Raw genomic sequence first — 23,587 nt, 5'->3', positions numbered from 1 at the left:
TTAACTGGGATGTGAACTGGGAATCTTCTTAAAATAAATATGTATAATATAGTTTGTCTATTGCTTTTTTTTTCTGGTGCAAGATCAGCAGAACATTTGCGGTTTCTTCCATCTTCTTGCAGAAGAAAAATAGAAACAGAAGCTTTTTCATTTCTTTGAATAAAAAACACTTCAAGAAAATCAGTTTGCACATTTAAAAAAAAAAATTTAAAAAAATCTGGATATTTTAGGTGAAATCTTGTACAAACAAAAATAAGGAACTAAAGCTGAAAGTGAATGTTTGCTTTTAACATAAATCTAAACTCTGGGTGGACTTAGGAATTTTTTTTCTGGCCTTTAACCATAAAATTAAGTTGGAAGCTTCAAATAAATGCTACTGAGAAGCTAAAGTTAAGATGTTAGGTAGCTGACAGAAAGTCTTTTACTCTAACCTCACTTTCACAAGGGTATAAAATCCTTGTGAGACTGGACAGTGGAAGTAGTGGCATTACAACCACTACAGGATATAATTCATTACTCTACCTGTCCATGAGAAAAATTCTTTATGTTCATAAACAGTCAGATCAGTAATCAGCACATCTTTGGTAAGAAAAGTTCATTGTATGTATGTAAGACTAGTGCTAATTATCATCAAAAGTATTATAAAATTGTTAAGTTTCTTTGTATTTGTGTGATTGTGTAGCGGTGCTGTTCCTGGAACACTGGAAGCGTCGTCAGATCAGCTTGAGCTTCAGTTGGGATCTGACAGGCATCGAGGAGGACGAGGTAAATACTCAACCCTCAAAACACTTACTAATGTGCAAACATATACACATCAGTCACAGTCAAAGAGCAGTTCGGTGAAACGCTCGATTTCTCTGAAGCTTCAGTCCAAGTGTCTCTTCAAACGGCTTGCTTAAGGGTAGCGAAAAACTGTCCTGTAGTTTTGGAGTTAAAGCCAGACATACTACACTCCTTCTGTCTGGCCACGTGAAGGACACACCACCTCCTGTGTTGACACTGAACACTGATGTTAAGCAAATCATCTGTAGTATCATCCAGTGTCAATGTAATTGCAAGACTGGACTGAAATGTACTTATGCAGACTCATGCACACACTCAGCCTGTGGTGGAAAGTAACCAAGTACATTTACTAATGCGCTGTCTCACCAACAATCAAAGGTCAGAGAAACAGTCGAAGTATCAGACCTTAGTTTTTTTTTCTTTCCTCTCCTATTAATCATGTTTGGAGTCCTTGGATTATCTGCTGTCCCTGATTATAAAACTGTATTTAAACTTGCTTCACCTGCAGCAGCTACAACAACAACATGCTGCTGACACCCTGATGCTTCACTATTAATATCTAATGATGTCATACCTTAAAATAAATATGTCAGAGGGGCCAAACCAGGACTTTTACTGTGATGCTTTAACTACATTTTGCTGGTCATACTTTGGTACATTTATTTGTAATGAACTTTTTTTTTACATTGTAGTGTTGGTGCAAGACTCTAAATAATTCTTCCACCACTCAACCTAGTGTTCATACACACGTGCACATGCAACACACACTTTTACACAAGTATATACATACTGTCAACAAATCCACCTCTTTCTCTCGTCTGTTTTTCCTCAGGAACACCCCAGGCCAAGATACGAGACCATTCTTCTTCAAAAAAGACAGAGGAAGCAGAAGAGCAAGAAAAAGAAGAAAAAGAATGAGGTAGGAAAGACGACAACGTTCTGTTGTTTAAGTGGTGTTACGACCTGACTCAAAAGGAGAGACAAACCAAGACTCACCATTAAAGCTCGTCTTTATTCACTTAAATTAAACCAAATTAAAGCCAAACTAGCATGGGATTGTGAGAATCCTTAGAGTTAGTGGTGTGTGTGTGATGTATGCATGAAAGTGGAAATGTTGTAAATGCAAACATCCTGAATGAAGAAACTGAAACATAACCAGAGTGATTAGACTGCAGTAAGTCCTAAAGTAACCCAGGAACACACTGGGTGTCACAGGTGCTCCTGATTACACCAAGCAGCCTCCCACAGAACCAATAGACAAACCAGAACCACCCACAAGGTGACCTCACGGGTCATCACAGTGCTTCAGACCAGAATTTCCTTGAAGATTTTTTTTCTCACTCTGTCGTGTGTGGGCATAGTAACACCCCAGTAAACACTGGTTAAATGGTGATGTTGTATCTTTGGCTAAAAATGGTCTCAGTGAGACACCAAAATCTGCTATGTGATTATGAGGTGGACGGCCACATGGTGACGTCCACATCCAACAATGGCTCAGTCAGACCTTCTCTCAGACTGCATGTACAAAGATTAGTACTTTCTCTACACGTTTAAAAAAAAAAACACAAAACAAATACATATTTTACCACATTTATGCAGTTATTTTTTTTTTATACCTACATGTAATTTAGATTAATTTCTCCTCGGAGCCACGTGGCAAGCTTATTTATACGGACCTCTGGACTTTCCCAGTGTGAAGTGATCAACCCTCTGCTCTTCCAATATTAATCTGTGTGTCTTTCATCTGTGCAGTGGCCAGTTAGCACAGTATGTTAGTGTGCAGTATTATTATTGTTACAGTTGTGGGTATGATCCCCGCTTGGACTTTGTTTTTTTTTTTTGTCTTTTTGCTCGCCGTTGCTTGAATGTCCAGGAAGTTCTCCCTTCTGATGGCCAGGTAACATCAACAGACATCAGCTTGTATTTTGGAATAATTATGAACCATAACGAGACGTCTTGATTTGACTTTTAAACAACAGCCTTTTCAATGTCTCAATGATTTCTGGGATTTAAACATGAATTCTGTTCTCTTAGCTGGACTTGGCTGCCAACAGTATCAATGGAAAGGTAATATATAGTAATAGTCATTCCTTTATTTAATTTCCAATGGCAAACTTTCTGCTGTATGTTCATTCTATGAGAAACCCCTGTAAGCAGTGAGTCCAGAAACTGTCCCACAGCTGACTCAGGCTTCACAGTTAGAGTTGAATAGCTCTTGATAATCTGTATCGTTTGATTTTCAACGTGTGCGGCAAACATTAATGTGATAATCAAATGGCTGGAAATGATCTAGATTCTCTGTACAAATTGGGTCAATCATATTGAGTCCTGTTGGCCCACATACACTTGCAGTGGTGACAGATGGCCTCCTGCCACTGCCACAGAGAGGCAGGAACTAATTCACATGGTACAGGATGACGGCTGCACCATCCCAGAACCTGATCTGGGATAAAAGTAGGAAAGCCGGGGTGACCTGATAGCCAAGTGGTCAGGGCACATGGATACAATTGCCCCTGTTTGTTTCCTGACCGTCATTTCATTGCTCCCGTTTCCTACATCTCCTGTCTGTCTCCGCTGTCGCTATCAAAAAAGGCATGTCATGTCCAAAAATAATCAGAAGTACAAAAGCTAAAGAATCCTACAGGTGCTACACTTAGTTGCCCTACATGGGATTTACATACCTGGTGATTTACCATAATCCATGGCCAGCAACATGTCTCTGTTCAGATTGGCTTCTGGTTGGGTGTTTTGGTTTTATTTATTTTTTGCCTCCGTATTATTTGTTAGAATCATAAAACATACAGCTTGTCAGGTAATAGTCCTGTCATACATCAGACATTTCTTAACACTCAAATAAATACAAGACAGATGTTGAAAAAATAAATGATTACACAGAGTAGGTGGACTTTGGCAGTGGATTAACCAAAAATATAGAGGTCAGAATTCAACACGTGGACACAGTCTTTTTACGTTCTGCACTACAGTGATTGATGCTTCAGTTGGTTTATAGCACTGGTTCGTTATATGGTATTTATATAGTTTATCGAGCTGAAAATATCTTCATTGCTGGCAATATTGAGCAATACTTTGATTATGAATAAGATTACACGGCTATGGTCGTAAACTAAATAATGACAGGGTCAGGTCTATATAATGGATGGTAAATGGTGGAACTGTGACTTTGCATATGTTCTTTACATTTATGCATGAATGTGGTTTCTGTCTGTGTGTATATATAATATGTATGTGTGTGTGTGTATGTGTGTGTGTGTGGTATATGATCCAATCAGCCCACAAATTGAAACCACTGACAGGTGAAATGAAAACCACCGATCATCTTCTTGCACTGCAGTGTTCTGTTGGGAAACTTTGGGTTCTGGTGTTTTGGTGGATTTGACATGTACCACCCACCTCAACCTTGTGGCAGACCAAACACACCCCCACATGGCAACAACGCTGTCCAAAGGCAGCATGTCCCCCTGGTCAGTGTGCTCTGCCTCACTGCGAATCACCTCCAGGAACATGACAAAGAACCCAAGACACTGACTTGACTTTGAAGCTCCACAGTTCCTATTCTGACTGTGCATCCATGAGATGTGCCAGAACAACAGAACAAGCCGGATCCACAGAGGCAGCTCACACGATTCAAAGAATCCGCTGCCAGTGTCCTGACACCTCCAGAGGTCCATGTTAAGGCCTCAACAGTTCAAAGCTTTTTTGGCGGCACAAGCATTCGGGAGGTTGTGGTGGACTGCTATGACTGATCAGTGTGTGTGTGTGTGTGTGTGTGTGTGTGTGTGTGTGTGTGTGTGTGTGTGTGTGTGAGTGCGTGTGTGTGTGTGAGTGTAACCTGTCCCTCTGTCTTGCAGCCAGAGAAGCAGGAGGACGGGACAGTGACAGGGAAGGACAGATGGAGACAAAAACTACTGTCTGCCATGGCTGCAGGAATACCGGTAACCCCTCCTCTCCTCTCCTCTCCTCTCCTCTCCTCTCCTCTCCTCCTGCCCCCTTACCTCTCTTTCCCTCTCTTCTCCCCTTGTTTCCTTTCCTCTCCTGCAGGCTGCTGTCTATCTGTTCTTCTCTTCCTGTCCCATCCTCTGGCTGCTACAGTCTGCACTCCTCAGGTATTTGCTTGTGCAACCTTCTGGACATTTTCTCGTACGTCAATCCAGATACTAGGATATCTGTTCTCGTCACTCTGTGGGATTAGTTGAGAACGAAAGATATATTTTTCTGGTTAAAGCTGACCAAATAATTTTGCTCACATATTACTGCCTGTATGTTCTGTCCTGAGTGAGTATAGTGTATCTGCTTTGGGAATAATTCGTACAATGAATCTTGCTGCAATGCCACCAGTTTTTATTATTGTTTTTTGTGATGGGCACATTAAAACTTTTTGCTCAACGCCACTAAAGAGTTGGGTACCATGAAGAGTTGATTATATAGATAGCGACTAAGCTGGCTTGGTTTGTTTGTATCTATCATGTACAGCATGTACCTTCAGCTGAAGATGCGGCAAACCTGCAGCTGGTATCAACAGACACAAATGTGCACCAGGAAGTCGGTCAGTAAAGCCAGAGCTTTCTTCCATAAGAAGTCAAGTCATATTTAGTTGTTGAGCTCCACTGTTGTCTAAAACCGTTAAAACCACATTAACATCAAACCACATTAAATGGACTCTGTAGGTTATTTTGAATTAATCCTACGTACACCATCAAGGTGCCATAAATACTGCTGAACAGCCAAAGGCGTATTCCAGTAATCCAGAGCTGAAAATAGTCCTCAACAGAAGCACTTTACTCCTGTTAGCTCAGCTATTTAAGCTAATCAATGCTAGGAGATCAATCTGGTCTTTTTTAAACATAAATATTTGGGATATCACAGAACAAGCAGTCCTGTTAAAATGATTTGTTTTGGGGTCTGAAGGATAAATTTAAACTAATCCCTGTGGCTGAACAGCTATAAACAGGCCACAACATAGACTGAATGCCAACAACATGGAGGGATGCCGGCCTTACTTGAACCCTATTGATCTCCTCTTGCTTTCCTAATTTACTACCCCATCCACTGCTGCGCTGCTCGCTCTCTCCACATGGTTGGGCAGGTCCACTCCTATTATTTTGTTGCCAACTGGGCACCGAGTTCATTTAGTTAAACTAGCAGAGTGCCAGAAATGAAACTCAGGTAGTGAAAGGTAGAAGGTTGTCAATCATTGTTCAACACTGGCTCAACCAAAGTTCCAGTATCAGCAGCTGACCACTCAGGAACCATATTAGATAAGACCTGTCTGCTAGATGGTGACAAATGACAACCTGTGACAGAGACAATGACTTGCTAAAAGCCTATTCTAATAAAAACCCATTCACCAGGAATAATTAATTGATTTAGCTATTTTAAGGCATGAAGGAATTGTTTTTATGCACAAAAACCTTCTAAGTATGTCACTTTGATAGACATGAAATGAAAAATACTTTATTCATCCCAGAAGGGAAATTCAATAAGATTGATAAGATAAGATAATAAGATAATAAGATCAATAAGACAGATGAGATTTTAGGGGTAAATCAATGAGTGGAGACTTCAGAGAGTTTGGTTCTCTGTAGGAATAAAATAATGGTTAAATATTAGAGATTAGCCGTTAGCACCAGTCCTATCTTCAAATATTATAAACTTATGTGAAAAAAGACTATATATATATAATATTCTACTTCAGTTACTTAATCATTTTGTGTAACCGCTCTTACTGTGGGCATTTTAGTTTATCAGTCACAGTCGTTACTAATAATATTATTCGTGTCTGACTCCCTGGTAGGGCCCACAGAGCCATCATTAATTAATGTCATGAGTTACACCAGTTTCTTTTATGCCATGACAAGCCAATACATGCGCAGTGAATAAACTATTGAATGGCCACTTGAAAATAACAATAACTTCATTTTTCCATCTGCTATTTTGGCAGCATTTTTAATCGTAACAACTCTCAGTCCAAAACAAACAAACAAGCAAAACAAAGAGTGTGAAACTTCAAAAAAAAAAAAAAAAATCCCAATGAAACTAAGATAAAGATAGAGAGATGTACGGCTGTAATACAGAGAGAGAGAGAGACTTGGAGAAGCAGAGGGATGGAGAGAAGCAGGGGGAGGGCGGCTGAGTGGGAGTGATGCATGCTGGGCAGGAAGCCAGGGGTAAGATTAGTGACTGTCACTATGGCGACACAGAACTCTCCCTCTCACACACTTGAACCATCTGATTTGTTACCTGAGACGGTGAAATGTGCTGCAGGATCAAATCCAGAGATTGTATTTCAAAAGTATGACTGAGGTGGTTATTTGTACTTATTTATTAAATATTGCATGTTGCACCTGCTGCCACAAGATGTCCTACAATCAGTCCATCAAATACTGGTAATAAGTCAATAAAATAGAAGAGCGTTAAGTCTTTGTGACTGCACAGTGTATGAACTTAAGGCTGCATCATTTATTTGAGAAACTGACACAGTGTTTTGACATGATGGGCGCACCATTTTTTTTTTTTTTTCAAGGCTTATTTATTAACTGAGGCCATGTGGGCCTCAGTGTCAAACACATCACTGTCAGAACTTTTTAAATCATTTTTTTAAAAAAAAATCTAGGACAGTCACACACACTGAAGATCATGAATAAAATTTTATGTTACATCACATTAAACATCCATCCATCCATTATCTATACTCACTAGGGTCGTGGGGGGGCTGGAGTCTATCCCAGCTGACTCAGGGTGAAGGCAGGGGATACCCTGGACAGGTCACCAGTCTATCACAGGGCTACACTTAGAGACAGACAACCAAGCACGCTCACATTCACACCTACGGACAATTTAGAATCACCAATTAACCTCAACATGTTTTTGGACTGTGGAACATTAAACATGATCATGGAAACACCGGCACAAGCACTTGGAGACCCTGACATTTATATTATAATACTACCAAATCCTGGAGGCTCTTATACGATGAAGTATTAGATTTATTTTAAAAGTGTCAAATGATGTTTACTGTCTTTGTGCTCAGTGGCATCACTAGCAGGTGTGGAGTCAAATAAAAGTAATGTTTGCATTTAGAAAAAGCCACACTTTGAATGTAGGATTGTTTGCCAGGAACAGATTACATGGACACATTCAGCTCTATTGTGGGAATTTGGAAGGGCAACATATTTTTCATACATTTTAATCTCAAAGTTCAGACATTTGGCCACAATGACAAAAGATAAATGTAGTGAACCCTGTAGCAAAGAGATTGTGACTGAGAGAAGTGATTTTGGACACAGTCTTTGTGTGACTGCATGTGTGTGATTGTGTGTCTGTGTGGAAAACGACTATTTAGAGTCATATTCTCAGAACAAACCCTCCAACATGTGTGAATTAGAAGAATACATTGGAGGCGTTTCCTCACCACAGTCCCCTTTGGCTCAGAAAGATCTGCATCCAGTTATAGATGCATCTAGGCCATTGATCCTGCTGTTGAACAACGAGTACATCCTCTGAAGGTGAAAGTAGGTTTAAATATTGCAGGTACTGTAGTTTGTCTATTTATTTTTTTGTCATCATTCATTGAAAGGACTTAAATATGTCATGTTAAACTGCAACAATTCATTGATTCCTCAATTGTTTGGCTGATAAAAAGCTATTTAGGATAGTGAGAGGAATGGTGGTAAACAGAGGCGGTGCATGATAAAGAGAAATAAAAGCTGTGACTGAGTCTCTGTCACCAGATCACGGCTTTGTTGGGGTTTCCTCAGTGGATGTTCCGAGCCAAATATAACACCTGACCCATTTACTACCCTTCTCTCTGATGGCTGTCCCCACTAACCAACCATCACACCCACACACCCAGACATGCACTCTGAAGGTCTTTTTCATCTTTTAGTGTGTCAGTCCCTGAGGTTTGTCAACCTGTGTGTGTGTGTTTGTGTACAATAGAGAAAGAACTGCGAAAAAGTCTTTTAGTGTGTTGTTTGAAATGAAGGCTGTTGTCCAAAAGACGGTCCACAAAGACATGATTAGTATGCAGATTAAAGAGACAACTTGCTGGAAATATTGTAGTGCTTGAATCCAAAGAAAACATTTGACAGGCAGTCATTAACGTCCATTGAACAATCCTGCTGAGAGGCCTTCCTTGGATGCACTCTGCTGACTGAGAGCTACAATTGTGGGTCATCTGCATAAGAATACGAAGCGACTGTAAATAACAGATTCTTTTTGCACATTTTTGTGTAATTAGACATTTCACATGAGAGAAATTACAGTTTAGGCTGTGAAAAGAACGTATCTGTAATAATACGTGTATTCACGTTCAGATATGTTCCATAAAGACGAGGGACTCTGAGGACTGCGTGTGAGTTTAAAGTAGTGGTTTTCTTCCAGTTGAATATGAGGAATCTGGCAAGTTCTAAAAATATACCTAAAAATGCAGCATAATTAGTTATAAAGTTAAGGAAATCAAACACCGCACAGGAGAGAACAATCAGCTGTGTTTCTGATTTCAATCTCCTCAGCCTTCCACTGCAGACACAGAGACACGATTAGGTGTTCAGCTGATTGGATTTTCAACAAGATGTTTCCAGCAGATTCAACGCCTTGCAGAAGCCAACTGGGAAGTTAATTAAATGTGTTAATTTTTTTTTTTGTGTGTGTGTGTTTCAGCAACACAGTTTGATTGGTGTCTTTCCTTCATGCAAGTAATTACAAGCTGCTGGTTACAATATAGATATAAAACAAATCTGAATACTTTACTAAGTTCATTTAAACACTCGGTTCCGACGGAGAGCCCTTTGGCCCGCTGATCCCAGCAGGAAAACACATAAACCGACACACCAGATCCTCCATCTTTCACCAAAACAGCTTCTACATGACTGTGAAAGTCATTGATCTAATGAAGTTATTTCTAGTCTGCAGGGGGGGAAAAGCACAGTGTTGTAGAGATAATTACTTGTTGAGCAGAGATGTAACAGGAAATACAGCTAAGGTAAAGAAGATGTGAATTCATTTTAAATATGTGAGAATAACGTGTAGTGATCATACCAGGTTTATTAATTCTACACATAAGATCTTTTCTACCTACCTATAGATTACTGTATAATATTTCCAGATTTACTGCAGTGTTATTGCAGCTTTACTGTAAGTTCAGTTTAAGGCTTCATTTTTTTCCCTGCTAGACTCACAAGTGAGGTAAAAATCTACTTTCCTAGAAAATTCCCACAGCAGGCAGACTCTCATCAAAAATGCACTGCAGTTCTGGAGGCTTCATACAAAGCAAAGGCAGGTGTCCTGTAAGGAGTTGCAGTACCACCAAATTCTCTAAAGCCAGTCCTTCAGAGTCAGCTGGACTTGCGTTGAAATCTGGTGGACAACAGCAAAAACATGTAGTCCCTAATGAGGAGCTCCAGCACATGCTTCCATCACAACATAGCAACAACATGCAGCAAGAAGGTCACCGGTGAGGACACCTGGGATCTTTCTGTGTGGAGTTTGCATGTTCTCTCCGTGCAGCGTGGGTTCTCTCCGGGTTCTCCAGCTTCCTCCCACACAGTCCAAAAACATGTTGAGGTTAATTGGTGATTCTAAATTGTCCGTAGGTGTGAATGTGAGTGTGCTTGGTTGTCTGTCTCTAAGTGTAGCCCTGTGATAGACTGGTGACCTGTCCAGGGTGTCCCCTACCTTCGCCTTGAATCTGCTGGCATAGTCTCCAGCCAGCCTGTGACCCTAGTGAGGATTAAGCGGTGTATAGATAATGGATGGATGGAAATACATGAATTGGATAAATAAATAACAGGTAACACTAGTAATGATAATGCTTCCCCATATTCCGACTAGTAGTATATCTACAGATGCACTCTCATTGTCTGTGGTTTACATAAACTCCACAATTCAGTTTTTACAGAAATAAATGATGTGCAGCATGTTGTAGTTTCCGCGTCTGTGGGAACAGACGAGCTTGTATTGAGGATTGTATAATGGTGATGTGCTCACTAGATGGTGCTGTTGCATTGCCAGTTCGTACAGCTCGTACAGTCGCTCTGTCACTCTGTGTTCTGTGAGAGTCTGTGTGTGAAATTCCTGTGTGCCTCTGCCTGAGCCTGTCCATGTAAGTATATGTGCGTATATGCCTGTGATCAGTAATGCGGGGGTGAAAGGGGTCACATACCAGAGGATAGAGATGCTGCGTTTGTCTTTGAACAGATCAAACCAGATTTAACCGTGGTCAGGCCAGTTCACCAGCTTTTCATTTTGATACAAGTAGGTCAGAGTTCCTCCACTGGTTTTAAGTTCCAAAAATCATAGAGTCACATACACTTAAAGTGAGTAGTTACTAGAAACAATCAGCATGTGAGAGAACTGATATTTGAGAATTCTGAAAAGTTATTTCCTCTTCTTTTGTTAAATTTACAGTTTGTTTTTACCAAACATTTTTGGCGTCGGGATCAGTCTAAACCCCTAAAATGTTCAAATTACCACAATATACGGGAAAGAAAAGTCTTAGTTAGCACTGGTGCCTCACAGCAGGGAGATTCTGAGCTCCTGCTGGTTGGCGAGGGCTTCCTGTGTGGAGTTTGTGTGTTCTCCCTGTGCCTGTGTGCGTCATCGTCCTCCTGCAGACATTCATGGTAGGTTTATTTGTTGACTCTAAATTGACTGTAGGTGTAAACGTGAGCGTTCATGGTTGTGTGTATCCTAGAGTTTGCTCTGTGATGGATTATCTGTGGTCTGCGCAGGGTGTGTCCTGCTTCTCACCCAGGGTCAGCAGGGATAGGCTCCAGCCCCTGGTGACCCTCTACAGCAGGGGTGGGCAATCCTGGTCCTCGAAGGCCACAATCCAGCATGTTTTAGATGTTTCTCTCTTCCAACACACCTGATTCAAATTAACAGCTCATCATCAAGCTCTGCAGAAGCCTGATAACGATCCTGATCATTTGAATCAGGTGTGTTGGAAGAGGGACACATCTAAAACATGCAGGATTGTGGCCCTTGAGGACCAGGATTGCCCACCCCTGCTCTACAGGCTAAAGTGGGTATAGCTGATGGATGGATGTATATACGTCAAAACCAGTGTGACAGAGTGCTTTAGGAAATTAACAAATTACACACAGTAAAGTGCACTTTACAGTCCATGTCTTTTTATGTATTTTAGCAGCAATACTTTGTTATTTCAGTACTAAAGCAATACTTTCTTAAATGTTCCATGTTAGTTCCTGGGAAAATGGATTAACCACATTAACTGGAGGTCATCTGGGTGTTTGAGACGCTATAGAATGAAAACATTTGTTCCAAGCTGGTCTCCAAGTTTAGGCTGCAGACTGTAAAAATGGGCTATTGTGCTCCTTTATGTCTCTCTGCTGAAATGTAGTAATGTTTCCTGTGGAGGTGGTGAAGTTCAGATACTGCTGCTGCTTCAATTGTCCATTCAGCTTTTAGAAACCCTGTGAAAGGAGGAAAGGGAAGTGTGACGATGCATTTCACATCACATCACTGAGATTTATTTTTTTCATCAGCACCACCAAGTGAAGCAGCTTTTCTCTTCCTTTCCTCTCTTTGGAGATGTCTCTGCAGGAGGCTCTGTGTTGTGCATAGCAGATTTCCCAACAAAGTTAAAGATGCATGGACCATTGTGTGAGTGACTGGCAACTTTCCCTCTTTTTTTCTCCCCCATCTTCCCCCATCCCTTCTGTCAGTCTGCCATAGAGAAGTTGACCTGGAAAGACCGTCTTCCTGGATACTTCATTAATGTTTCCTCTATCCTCTTCATGGTAAGTACATCAAAATCAGGTTAGTACGTAGACCCATATTTAAGGAAGAAAGCACTTAAATGGAACATATTTATGATGCAGTTAATGTATAGACGTGAGTGTGTGACTGACCTACATCCATGTCTTCCTTGAAAAATTAATTTGAACCACTGCAATGCCACAATCTGACAAATATGACTGAGCAATGACTGATTTATTTCCTCTCGTTTTCCTTTATTATGTGCTAACAGTTTGGGCTGACATTTTCTGCGGTTTTCGGCGTCATCGTCTACCGGATCACAGTGTCGGCTCTGATGGCGATGAGCCCCGACCCAGAGACCAAGTCCAACGTTCGAGTGACGGTGACAGCTACTGCAGTCATCATCAACCTCGTGGTTATCCTGATCCTTGATGAAATCTACGGTGCTGTGGCGCTGTGGCTGACTGAGCTAGGTACAGATACGAATACAGTCATTTTACTCTTGTAAAGAACAGTGGCTTAAAGAACTCAATACAATGTGACTCTTGAAAACATGGATAAACTTTGTAAACACACAAGATTAACGTGTTAGAGCAAGTCCTAGTGGCTAGCCTAACAAGCAATGTCAGAGTCACACCAGAGTCCTTTTGGGCTAGTTTTGTCAGCCAGCGTCAAGACACCACTAGGCCGTTATTTCAGGCTAACAAGACCAAGTCCTGATCTACATAAATGGGGAGAATGCCATCTGTGTATTCAAATGCTACTGCACATGCACACACAGCGATGTCATGAACTCACTGATTACAGAACAGGTGGACACAAATGCGCGACACAGAATGGGTTCAGGCAACAGACAGGTTTAATGACAGGCAGGGTTCGGTACACAGGAGTTCAGTCACTCAGGCAAAGGTATCCAAGAATTGGCAGGCAAGGTCCAGAAAACAGAAACGAGGCCGTGAAACAATCAGGCAGAGGTATCTAGAAATCGTCAGGCAGAAGGCAAGGTCCAAAAAACAGAAACAAGGTTGTGAGCAAACAGACTGTGACTTGACTTGAATAACGCTGGTAGGAGGACTGTGAAGTGCAACGAACTGGCGACGAGACAGAAGGTAATATACAGGAGGTAATGAGGGGAGATGGGAAACAGGTGCGGGAAAGCCATCAGGGAGCAGGTGTGACAAGACAGGTGCAGGAAGTAAAACTGGAACAGAAGCAACCGGTAAAGTGATTTCAAAGTAAAACACAAAAGACAGGACATAAAATGTGCACACATGGACAGAGACTTGACGGACATGACAGGCGAGGTGGGAACCATGTGTCATACAACCAATGTCTTTGGCATCCCATAATTATTATGTATGTGTAAATATGTATATAAGGGCTGGTGGACTGATATTTTCGTTTCATTAGGCCCAGGGTAGCTCTTCCTCTGCTTTCACTCTTGTTGGCCAAGCTACCCATGTCCTGACTTTATATTAACCAGACAGATGTGTCAGTGGTATAAATCTATAAATGTAACTCTCAGCACTAAAGTAAATAAGCAAGAATATGTCAAAATTCTCCTCTTATACACCTGTTAGGTCCAAAATGCCATCAATCAGTGTTTAAAGCTCATCCATGTCACTTGTTCCTTATGTCCAGAATGACAATTTTTTATTTATTTTTTTTAATATGAAGCCATATGCATCTGATGAACAAATCCAGTTTTTTACATGTAATTATCTTTATCTAGTTGTGTGTGAGAGAGAGAAAGTGACTGCATTTTGGTGGACAGCTTGATAAAACTTTGATGTTTTCATGCTCCAGCCGTCCCATCAGTCATCCCAGGAGGTTTCACCCACATTTTCATTCATATTCACAACCATTGGAAAAGGGGGAAACATTTGGAAGGAGAAGTGTGAGCAAGACGGAGTGTGTGAGTGTGTGAGCGAGGGAGAGAGAGGGAGAGAGAGGGAGGGGATGTGCACTGTGAACACTGTCAGTATTTAACCTACTTCCAGCACGGTGATGCCGTTATAACTCTATTCAAGAGTCAGACTGACAGAATCCCCATTTTTCTCACAGCCATACTATAGAAAACACACATGGAAAACTGTAACCTTTAACCCCACATGCTGTACATACATTCCACTTCATGTTTCTTGTTGTATTTCCATAACCTATATTTCACGTCACTGTCATTTAACCTGCTCCGTTCTCGAGCCCCTCGCAGCTCTCTGACCTCATAAAACAACCGATGTCAGCTCTTTCTTACACTTTCATGTTAACTATTTTTCAGAGATTCCTAAAACAGAAACCAACTTCGAAGAGCGTCTCATTCTGAAAGCCTTCTTACTCAAGTTCATGAACGCGTACGCTCCCATCTTTTACGTGGCTTTCTTCAAGGGACGGTAAGACCTGCTTCCATATGTGTACTGTATGTGAAATCCCAGTTTATGAGAGTTTACCTCAATGTCACTACTGTGTTCTTTCTGCTTGTGTTTGTATGTTTCTGCAGGTTCGCGGGTCGACCTGGAAATTACGTGTACGTCTTTAATGATTATCGGATGGAGGAGGTTCGTTATTCATCTTTGAATCTATGTTTATCTTCACTAGGCTGAACAAATAAAACACACGGCAGTAATGATTATGTGTTCAAACCGAGTGTGTGTGTCCCTTAGTGTGCTCCAGGAGGCTGCCTCATTGAGTTGTGCATTCAGCTCAGCATCATCATGCTCGGGAAGCAGCTAATCCAAAACAACATCTTTGAGATCGGCATCCCGTAAGTCCACTTCTTTCCTCTCGTTTATGTGACCACTCAGTATGAAGTTTGGAATTTCAGGAGTCCAGAGAAGCAAGAAAGAAAGCAGTCACATGAAAAAAAAATGTTGTGACACTTCTCTGAAACTTCATCCAAATACCTACATACTCACAGGCTTACTCATAAGGTCCTACAAGATTCCCTCCTGGAGTAACATTCCTTCAACGTCTGTACGGTGGTACTCCATCTTGTGTTGTAGCTCAGCTTTTACATACAAATCCCAAAGGCTATAGTTGAGTTTTGTTTATAACAACTGTCACACAACAGAGGTGCCTTGTGGCTTCAGGCTGCACTGTTACTGTTGCTGTAAGCACAGCTTGACCCCTGACCGGTTAAGTGAGCCTCATCAAATGCTCTGGTTTTCATAGGACGTCCTGAGGGATCAGCGAGCCGCAGCACATACAAAAATACCATCTACATACCATCTACTCAACTCCTTCACTTTCATCCGCTTAAAAGCTTTCACACCTGCAAGGTGACCAGTAAAATCCCAGTCTCATACTGTGGCTCAGTGGGAAGTTTTTATGGGGGGGACTGGAGAGCTGCAGAGTGATGGCACGGTGTCAGACAGTGGTGTTAAAAAGATGTGACCCTAAATGCTCCTGTCTAAATATGTAAGGGATGGTCTGTTTAAAACAAAAGAAGCAAAACTTGAACAAATTCAAACATAAAGTAACACTGCAATAAACATTTAATTGGAACTGAGGAAGGCAGTATTTTGAGGCCATATTGGGGAAAATATTCCACACTGCAAGTTCGTGAGACTGGTTACTGCATATGAAGGTTTGAATCTGTGTTTTTTTTTTAAAGCTATCATTAGTACACTGTAGTTTCAAGGTAAAAATGCTCAGCCATTCTGTTGATTGCTTATGTAGCCCATGATGCGTCATATAAAAACACCATATGGACACGTTAACAAGATAAAAACCAACTTGATTACTAGCAGAGGAGGTCTTTAAAGGATTTCAAGAAATGCGTAAGACTTTCTGTGTGATTTGTGATATATCCACCTGGACTTTTTCAATGCATCGTTAATGCTCGTTAAAACTCTACTATGCAACAAGAAACTCTTGTGGTGACTGTGTCCAGAAGTGCTGTTGACTTCTCTTGGCTTGGAGGCAACAGCAGCGAACCATCACACAGTGGAAACGTGAACTGTGGTCAGACGAATCAGTATTTCTGGTCTGTTTTGAAAGAAAAGAAGCGTCCAGACTGTTGGCAGGAACAAGGCCGTGATTTGTCATGGTGTGGGCTTGTGTCAGTGCCCTTGGCAAGGGTAGCTGACAATTTGCACCACGTTGAAACCAACCTGCAGATTTTAAAGCAACATCAGCTGGCTTGAAGACAACAATCTTTTCTATAGGCACGCTTGTATGTTCCCCCAAGACAGCGTAAAACTACAAGCTGCACACGTTACAAAGGTATAGCTGCCTAATGAGAGGGTGTAAATGCTGAACTGGCCTGTCTGCAGTTCCAGCTTGTCCCTGATAGAGAACATGGGGAGCATTTTGAAATGCACTTTAAGAGTTGTGCACAACAAATGGTACAAAATTACACTGGAAAGACTCAATTACTTCAGTCCTAGACATTAAGTAAGTGTTGTGAAACTGATGTGCTATTGTTCTGTTTTTAATGTAACACAGATCAAAGGTGGTTTACATTTCATTGCTTTCAGTTTATATTTTAACTTAGCGTACTGTCCTATCTTTTTCTGATTTCGAGTTGTAGGAGGCCTTGAATTCTTCTCAAGTTATATCGCTTCACTGTTAATCAATGCAGCTGCTACCAAAGGAGAGGAAAAGGAACAAGAGGCAAAGCAGACAGAAACATACATTAAAACATTTATGTGTCCACGGCCTCCTCACATGTCCCATACAAACTTTAACACTCTTATGTCTTTGTGATTGTTTTATAAATAATGCAATCAAGCATTTAGCCGCTTTATTCGAGGTTTCTACAAGCAGTCAGTAACTCACACAACCACATGCATACACATGACATACAGTATACACACTGCATACACAAGTCCTGTAAGACACAGCTACTACTATAGTATGTATACATGCACAAGCACATGTTGTAAGTTTGGGTTCTTCACATCGGGCCATGTTCTTGGAGAAATACACATAAGCTCTGGTCTGTCTTTACTCTCCTCTGGTGTCTCTGCAGCAGTCTGTCAGTATCATACAGTTTTCAGTTCAGCATCTCAGCCAGACTCTTTTCTTCACATTTCTTTAAAAACAGTCATCATCTGGCTCTTAGTCTAAAAGGGTTTCAATGAAATGTTAGCATGTCTGTTGTAAATACTTGTTTGGCTGTTTTGTTTCACGAGCAGTGATCGTGTCACACTCTGCTGTTTAATGACTACACATGTGCTGAATAGTGAGTGTTTTGTTTTTTGGGTAAACACGTTTCTTTTTCATTGAAATCAATGAATTTCAAAGTAACTCATCCAGCTGCATTGTAGGTGTGAGGTTCAGATTTTTAACTGTGACACATAATGAGCAATTAAATATTAAATACAGGTCGACCTGCTTTGACAAAGATGCTGTCTTTCAGTTCAACTAGGTCGGATATTAGAATGTGTTTTTTGACCGTTAACTATCTACTATCTGGACACCTTCCAATAAAAATAGCAACAGAGAGACTGTGACACGTTAATAAGGGGTCAACAGAAAAAATGAACATGTTTTGAAATAAACTTTTGAATAAGACAAACTAAAATACAAAACTTTGTTGAAATGTTGCTTTTCAAGTTCTATCATTTATTTCTTAGTTCTGATTGGCTATTGCTTGTAATCTATACTTCATCAGATTGCGCTATGAGACTACTAGTTCCACAAATATAACAACACTGATAATCAGAAAAGTGCTGAATATCAGTCGATAATTGACCCCCGATGTTCATGCAGGCCACAACAGAAGCTGTGAGTGGCTTATATGTTTAAGAAATGCATTTTAGTTTTAAAGGCAATCACAGACTATTTGCATTATTCACTTGAATTATTCTCGATGAGTATTTTATGTACATTTTTTACATTACATTACAGCAAAGTTTTCTGTGTTTTCACTTTGTCCATCATCCTGACAGGAAATTGAAGAAGCTGGTGCGTGCATTGAAGGAGAAAGAATCAGCCCAGACAGAGAAGGAGGAGGAGAGGCCTCCACAGCAGTGGAACCTGGACTACGCTCTCGCTCCCTTTGAAGGCCTCACGCCGGAGTACATGGAGATGAGTGAGTCTGCACGCACACACGGAGATACATAGCTGCTGAGACAAAGAACAGTCATTAAGTCACCGACATAGTTTTAAAATGAGTGTTCCTGAACGTCACTGAAACGTCTTGTATAATCTGTCTCTGTGAGGACGCTCTCAGGTAAAAACTCCCACCTGCACTGAAGAGCTTCTATTTGTTTACATTTGTCTGATAAAGTAAATAGCAAAATCTTCAGGAGGAGGTCAGGGTGGTGGACACAGGAGCCCAAGAAGCTGAATTTTAAATGGGAGGCCTCTGCTTATATCCTGTTGTTTTCCAACAGTCAGACGTCAGTTCATAGCTGTGTAGCAAACACACACTACATATACAATAATTCATTTACATTCATGTGTGTCACCAACCACAGTACATAAACACTGGAAATGCAGTGGCAGATTAAATCTTTATGCTCCTTTGTCATAATCAGTCTCAGCTGTGTATTTTAAACATGTAAGAGACAATCTATTTGGAATTGCTTTTGATTGCATCCCCCATCTCACCAGTGCTTGAGCTAAAATGCCTGAATAGATTTTGTGTTTGTTGTTTTGGATGTGTCTTGAATTTAGCTGGAAAAGTCAAAGGTGTACTTGGAGTTTCTTAATTATTTCAGCAAACAAACACATGTTTATATTGTGTAGACTTGTCATTTGTGTGGCGAACGTTTGGAGAAAAAGGCCACCGTGTTAGATGGCTAACAAGCAGAGCGACTGTGGGTTCTTCATCTGTTACACAAATACATAAAATGTGAATCAGAACATTCACTTTTCAGGGAAGCCGTTTCTGACCCTATTGGAGCAAGTAGACACCTGCTCCATCAGCAGTATGTGATCTTAAAAAATAATAAAAGTAAACTCGGGAGTCTCTGAAATATCTCCAAATTATGAAAGTCAGGGAATGTGAGTATAAAACGCTAAAGCTACACTTCCTTTCTGCATGCTTTTAAATCTTTAAACTGCAGACAGAGTGTAAGCTGTGCAAACAAGACTTTCAAGGTTACAGTAGAGAGGAAAAAAAAAAAACGGGAATCAAATAATAACCAGAGGCTCATTACATTTCATTCTGACAAAGACAAAAGTAAAAGACAACATGGCGTGAGGGGAAAATTCAACATATGGAGACGAAGCTAAATAACACAATCGAGATTCAATCAAAATGTAGACAAAGTCCAACTTGTTCTTGGTTTATTTTTTTTTCTGCACAAAAATTTCGTCTGCAAAACACTTCAGGTCATTTGTAGGTTAAATAGTTTAAAGGAAGGACGGTTATGTGCTAATAAAAGTTTACTGATTCACAGCCTGCGGGAAAAAGTTACTCTATGGAGCTGTAGACGCCCCTCTTGTTCTATTACAACCAGCTGTAGTCACAATAAACCAACACCTGCTCAGTCACAACTTGTAAAGAACTAAGTGGAGTAAAACTTTGAATATTTATTTGCAAGATTTAACGTCGTACAATAACTTTAGCTGACTTTCATAAGAGTTGTTAAAGATCCTTCCTCACATGTTCTAAGACAAAACCAATACTCAGCTTAGCATAATAATTTGTGTCTGACATTTTTCCACAAAACATTTCAATCACTGCATGTAAAATTCTTTAAACTGCATTCAGTCCCTCACCTTTGAAAAACCCAGAATCAATGAATATGCTAATGTTGTTTGTTCCAGTGTTCAATGTCAAACCACTTCCTCTCTCCTCTGTGTGTGTGTGCAGTGGAGGCGTTCAGCACCACACTTAACCACCATATTGCATATTGGACCATAATTGACTTCCAAATTAGTTGCAATATCAAGAAATCTTTCAGCACATAAGTATCTGAAAACTGTGAATTAAAGTGAGCACAAAGAAACTTTTCACCTTCAGCAGATGAAAACAATAAGACTTCCAGAGTAAACGGTGCTTCTGCACTATGAAGGGCAAACACTGAAGTGGAGCGACAATAAAACTTATTTCTTAGTGGATTTGGGCTGTAGAGTTACTGATTTAAATAAGTATGCCAGCGTTTGTCTTTCATGTGACTTCTATTTACATAATAGTTAAAACAAAGTGGGTGAAATGCAAAACAGTAGGAAGTATTAGCACTCACAGTCGGCACTTAATGTTGAAGGTTTGGACTCAGCTTCTGCCTTCAATGTGAAAAAGCAACGAGAGCTTACAAGCTGGTGTGAGTTTGCCCTCTCTCAATCTCTTTCACAAACAGTAAGTAATACCACAGCTAGCCTTAATAGGAAGCGAGAAATCATCTTCAGCAGCAGTTACAGTAACATAACTCCACAACCGCAACCGCAACAGCGTGAGTCAAATCATCCAGCTACTGCTGAAAGCCAGGAAAAAAAAACGACTACATACATAATCTGCGCAGCATTTGTAAAACTACTGGAAGATTTCTGCTTTCTGACAATTTCTGATTAAAAAAATGCATCATATCAGAACTACAGGTGCTGCTTTTACATCCCTAATCTACTTTAGGCCTTTGTACATTTCTTTTTTTAAGACACAACTGCAAAACAATAGCCAATAGATTGATGGTAACTGAAGACAGTGACGTAAAAGTTGTGTCTGACTTCCACACAGTGAAGGTAATGATTGGACTGAAGTGTCAGTGTGCCATCTAGGGCTCCAACAGTTTTCTTCAACAATCAGTTAACTCATTTTAACTGAAAACTACTCTCTTCTCTGTGTCTCAAGTGTAGACTCTCAGTTATACAGGTCATGGTTACACCAGGAGCTTTAGTAACTTGTACTTCTCATCCAAGAGGCTTCTTCAGTCCTGGGCTGTGGTTCTTGAATGAGAGGTGAACCGTCTCCAAGAACCTAAAAGAGAAGTCATGTTGCTTTTTGCTTAAGCTCTTGGGAGTATCTTTTGTAAGGTTCCTTTCATCGTACCCTTAATCATAATTATGAGCATCAGTAATAAAAGACAAACACGTAATTTGGTGATATGCAGACCGTTGATGAATGCAGAAGAGACACAGATAATGTTTAAAAGAGACAAGACGCTGTGATTGATGGCCGCCCTGCTGTTTCATTAAGAAGACAGCCAACACTGCAGCACAGCTTGATATCTCTGATCATTTCCTCGTGGCTGAGGAGTCAAAGTGCAGCAGCAGTTCAGCAAACATGCAGCAGCAAGCTTGACAAAGATCAAGGCGAGATGGACTGTTCCCGTGTTTCCTCACAGTAACTTTCATGTTCTCTCATGACATGCCTCGCATTCCTCTTGATGCATATGAACAGTTGGTGTGTTGATCCAGTCCAGTTATGATACAGAGACATGATTTAACACTATATATATTGTGCATTTATTGATGATTATTCCTTTGAAAAGGCTGTTAACTGATAGTATTCAGCTGGTGATGGTGAAGCTGTGGCTGGATATGCTTATTTTTCAGACTTCTGTGGCTGCTGTGCTTTAATTTCTGTGGCTATCGATATGTCTAGCTGTTTTTTTTGTACCTGCAGTGCTTCTCTGACAGCTATATTACCAACGCACCACTGGAGTTCAGTAATGCAACAACTTTGTAACAACCCTCAGCTAACAAAACTATCACTGCACACATACATACACAACCTCTGCATGTAGTCACTATTACACTTATTGGAAACAAATGTGTCACAGCCACAGTCATATAACAGTCAAAGCACCGCCACAGTGACAGTGACAGCTTTATCATCTTAAAGCTTCAGCCATGATCACGGTTTTTTCTCAGCAGCGGTAAGTGATGGAGGTAGCCAACCAGCTGCTCTTGATTTCTTTCTTTATACAATCGTGCAGACTTGTGCCTGTGCAGCCACAGCTGAGGGTGCACTGACCCTCTCTGTAGTCAGAGCCAGCAGGGGTCTGCTCTCGTACCTGATAATGTTTCATAAAACAGGTCAGACTTTCTCTAAGGGTCATAGAAAATGTAAACATTATTGCAAGGTAATACAAAAAAAAAAAAACGTTTGACCTGAAACTCTGACCTTTTGGAGCGCCGTAGAAACAGATGACTTCTGCATGTGAAGTTTTGTGAACCCGAAAAACATGTTCTGCTCATTTGAAAACATTCCTGAACCTGTAAATCAGAAGTAAAGTTTTGTTGGCAAAATTTAATGTTCGATGTCCTCCAAAAGATGGTCCAGGGTTAGAGAATGAGAAACATCTCAACCACAGGGACAAACTAAAGTGCTGCTACTCATCACTAATATAAACACCAGCAGATATTTAGATCTTTGTTGTGAGGACAGAGAAAGGTGGGAGCAAAGTCAGAGCCGAGGCAGAGAAAAACAGAAAGAAGACTGGGTTGACGTCGCTGCAGGGCACCACGAGGAATGTCAGAAATGTCTGAGCTCCTCATGCAAACACACACTCACACATTGTGAGGACTATCCATTCACACACTCACACATTGTTGTGAGGCTGTGAATGGGTAGTCTTGGGTTTGTGTTAACTCATTTGTTATTTATTTATGTGCCTGTCTGTGCCTGTGTGCTGTATGTGTGAGTCCTGGCGCTTGTGTTCAGGTGTGTGCGTCGCTCTTTGTGTGCCAGGCTCGAACCCGTCAACCTCGGCTCAGGTAGATAGCCAGGTTATTCTAAGCTTGCCCTCTAGCGCTCGTTGGCCCGCTGTCGTATTTTCTTCCTGGCTGCTCATTGTCTCAGCGTGGCGTCCTGAGGTGAAGCCGTCAGTCTCCCGCTCGCTGGAAATCCCCGTTCCCACACTGCTTAAGTTCCACTGCTCCGATCAGAGCGGTGCATCAGCCAGAGTCAGGCCAACCGCTGTGTCTTTCTCAGGTTTCCTTTCACATACTTAGGAAGCAGGTGAATTGATGATTAATTAACACATTAGAAAAGTTCATTGCTGCACACCTTTCTCACTGCTTCACTCAGTCCAACCAATCAGACTCAACGACACCAAGAAATTATTTGTATTTTATTACTATTGAAAGCTCACCTGAAATGATTGCAGGATGAATCTTGTTGAATTCCTTCATTAGACAAATTTATTTATGTATCCGTTTGACTGTGTAACTC

General features: G+C 40.8%; 1 protein-coding gene across 1 annotated transcript in view; it reads left to right on the top strand.

Moving 5' to 3' along the window:
- The window catches only part of LOC103369069 (anoctamin-1-like), a gene marked incomplete at its 3' end in the record, with an annotated part of 44,526 nt that extends 25,970 nt beyond the window's left edge, over window positions 1–18,556 (top strand). The window contains exons 13-21 of the mRNA XM_008297671.1: window positions 683–765; window positions 1,616–1,702; window positions 4,653–4,736; window positions 12,489–12,563; window positions 12,794–12,995; window positions 14,801–14,912; window positions 15,020–15,077; window positions 15,183–15,283; window positions 18,414–18,556. Coding sequence (XP_008295893.1) covers window positions 683–765; window positions 1,616–1,702; window positions 4,653–4,736; window positions 12,489–12,563; window positions 12,794–12,995; window positions 14,801–14,912; window positions 15,020–15,077; window positions 15,183–15,283; window positions 18,414–18,556 — 945 coding nt within the window. The remainder of the gene's footprint in view (window positions 1–682; window positions 766–1,615; window positions 1,703–4,652; window positions 4,737–12,488; window positions 12,564–12,793; window positions 12,996–14,800; window positions 14,913–15,019; window positions 15,078–15,182; window positions 15,284–18,413) is intronic.
- Between the last annotated feature and the right edge of the window lie 5,031 nt (window positions 18,557–23,587).

The sequence above is a fragment of the Stegastes partitus genome, unplaced genomic scaffold (genome assembly GCF_000690725.1).
Source record: "Stegastes partitus isolate 25-593 unplaced genomic scaffold, Stegastes_partitus-1.0.2 Scaffold1234, whole genome shotgun sequence".
NCBI lineage: Eukaryota > Metazoa > Chordata > Actinopteri > Pomacentridae > Stegastes > Stegastes partitus.
Note: the sequence above shows the minus strand (reverse complement) of the source record. Positions and strands in the feature narration are given on the sequence as shown.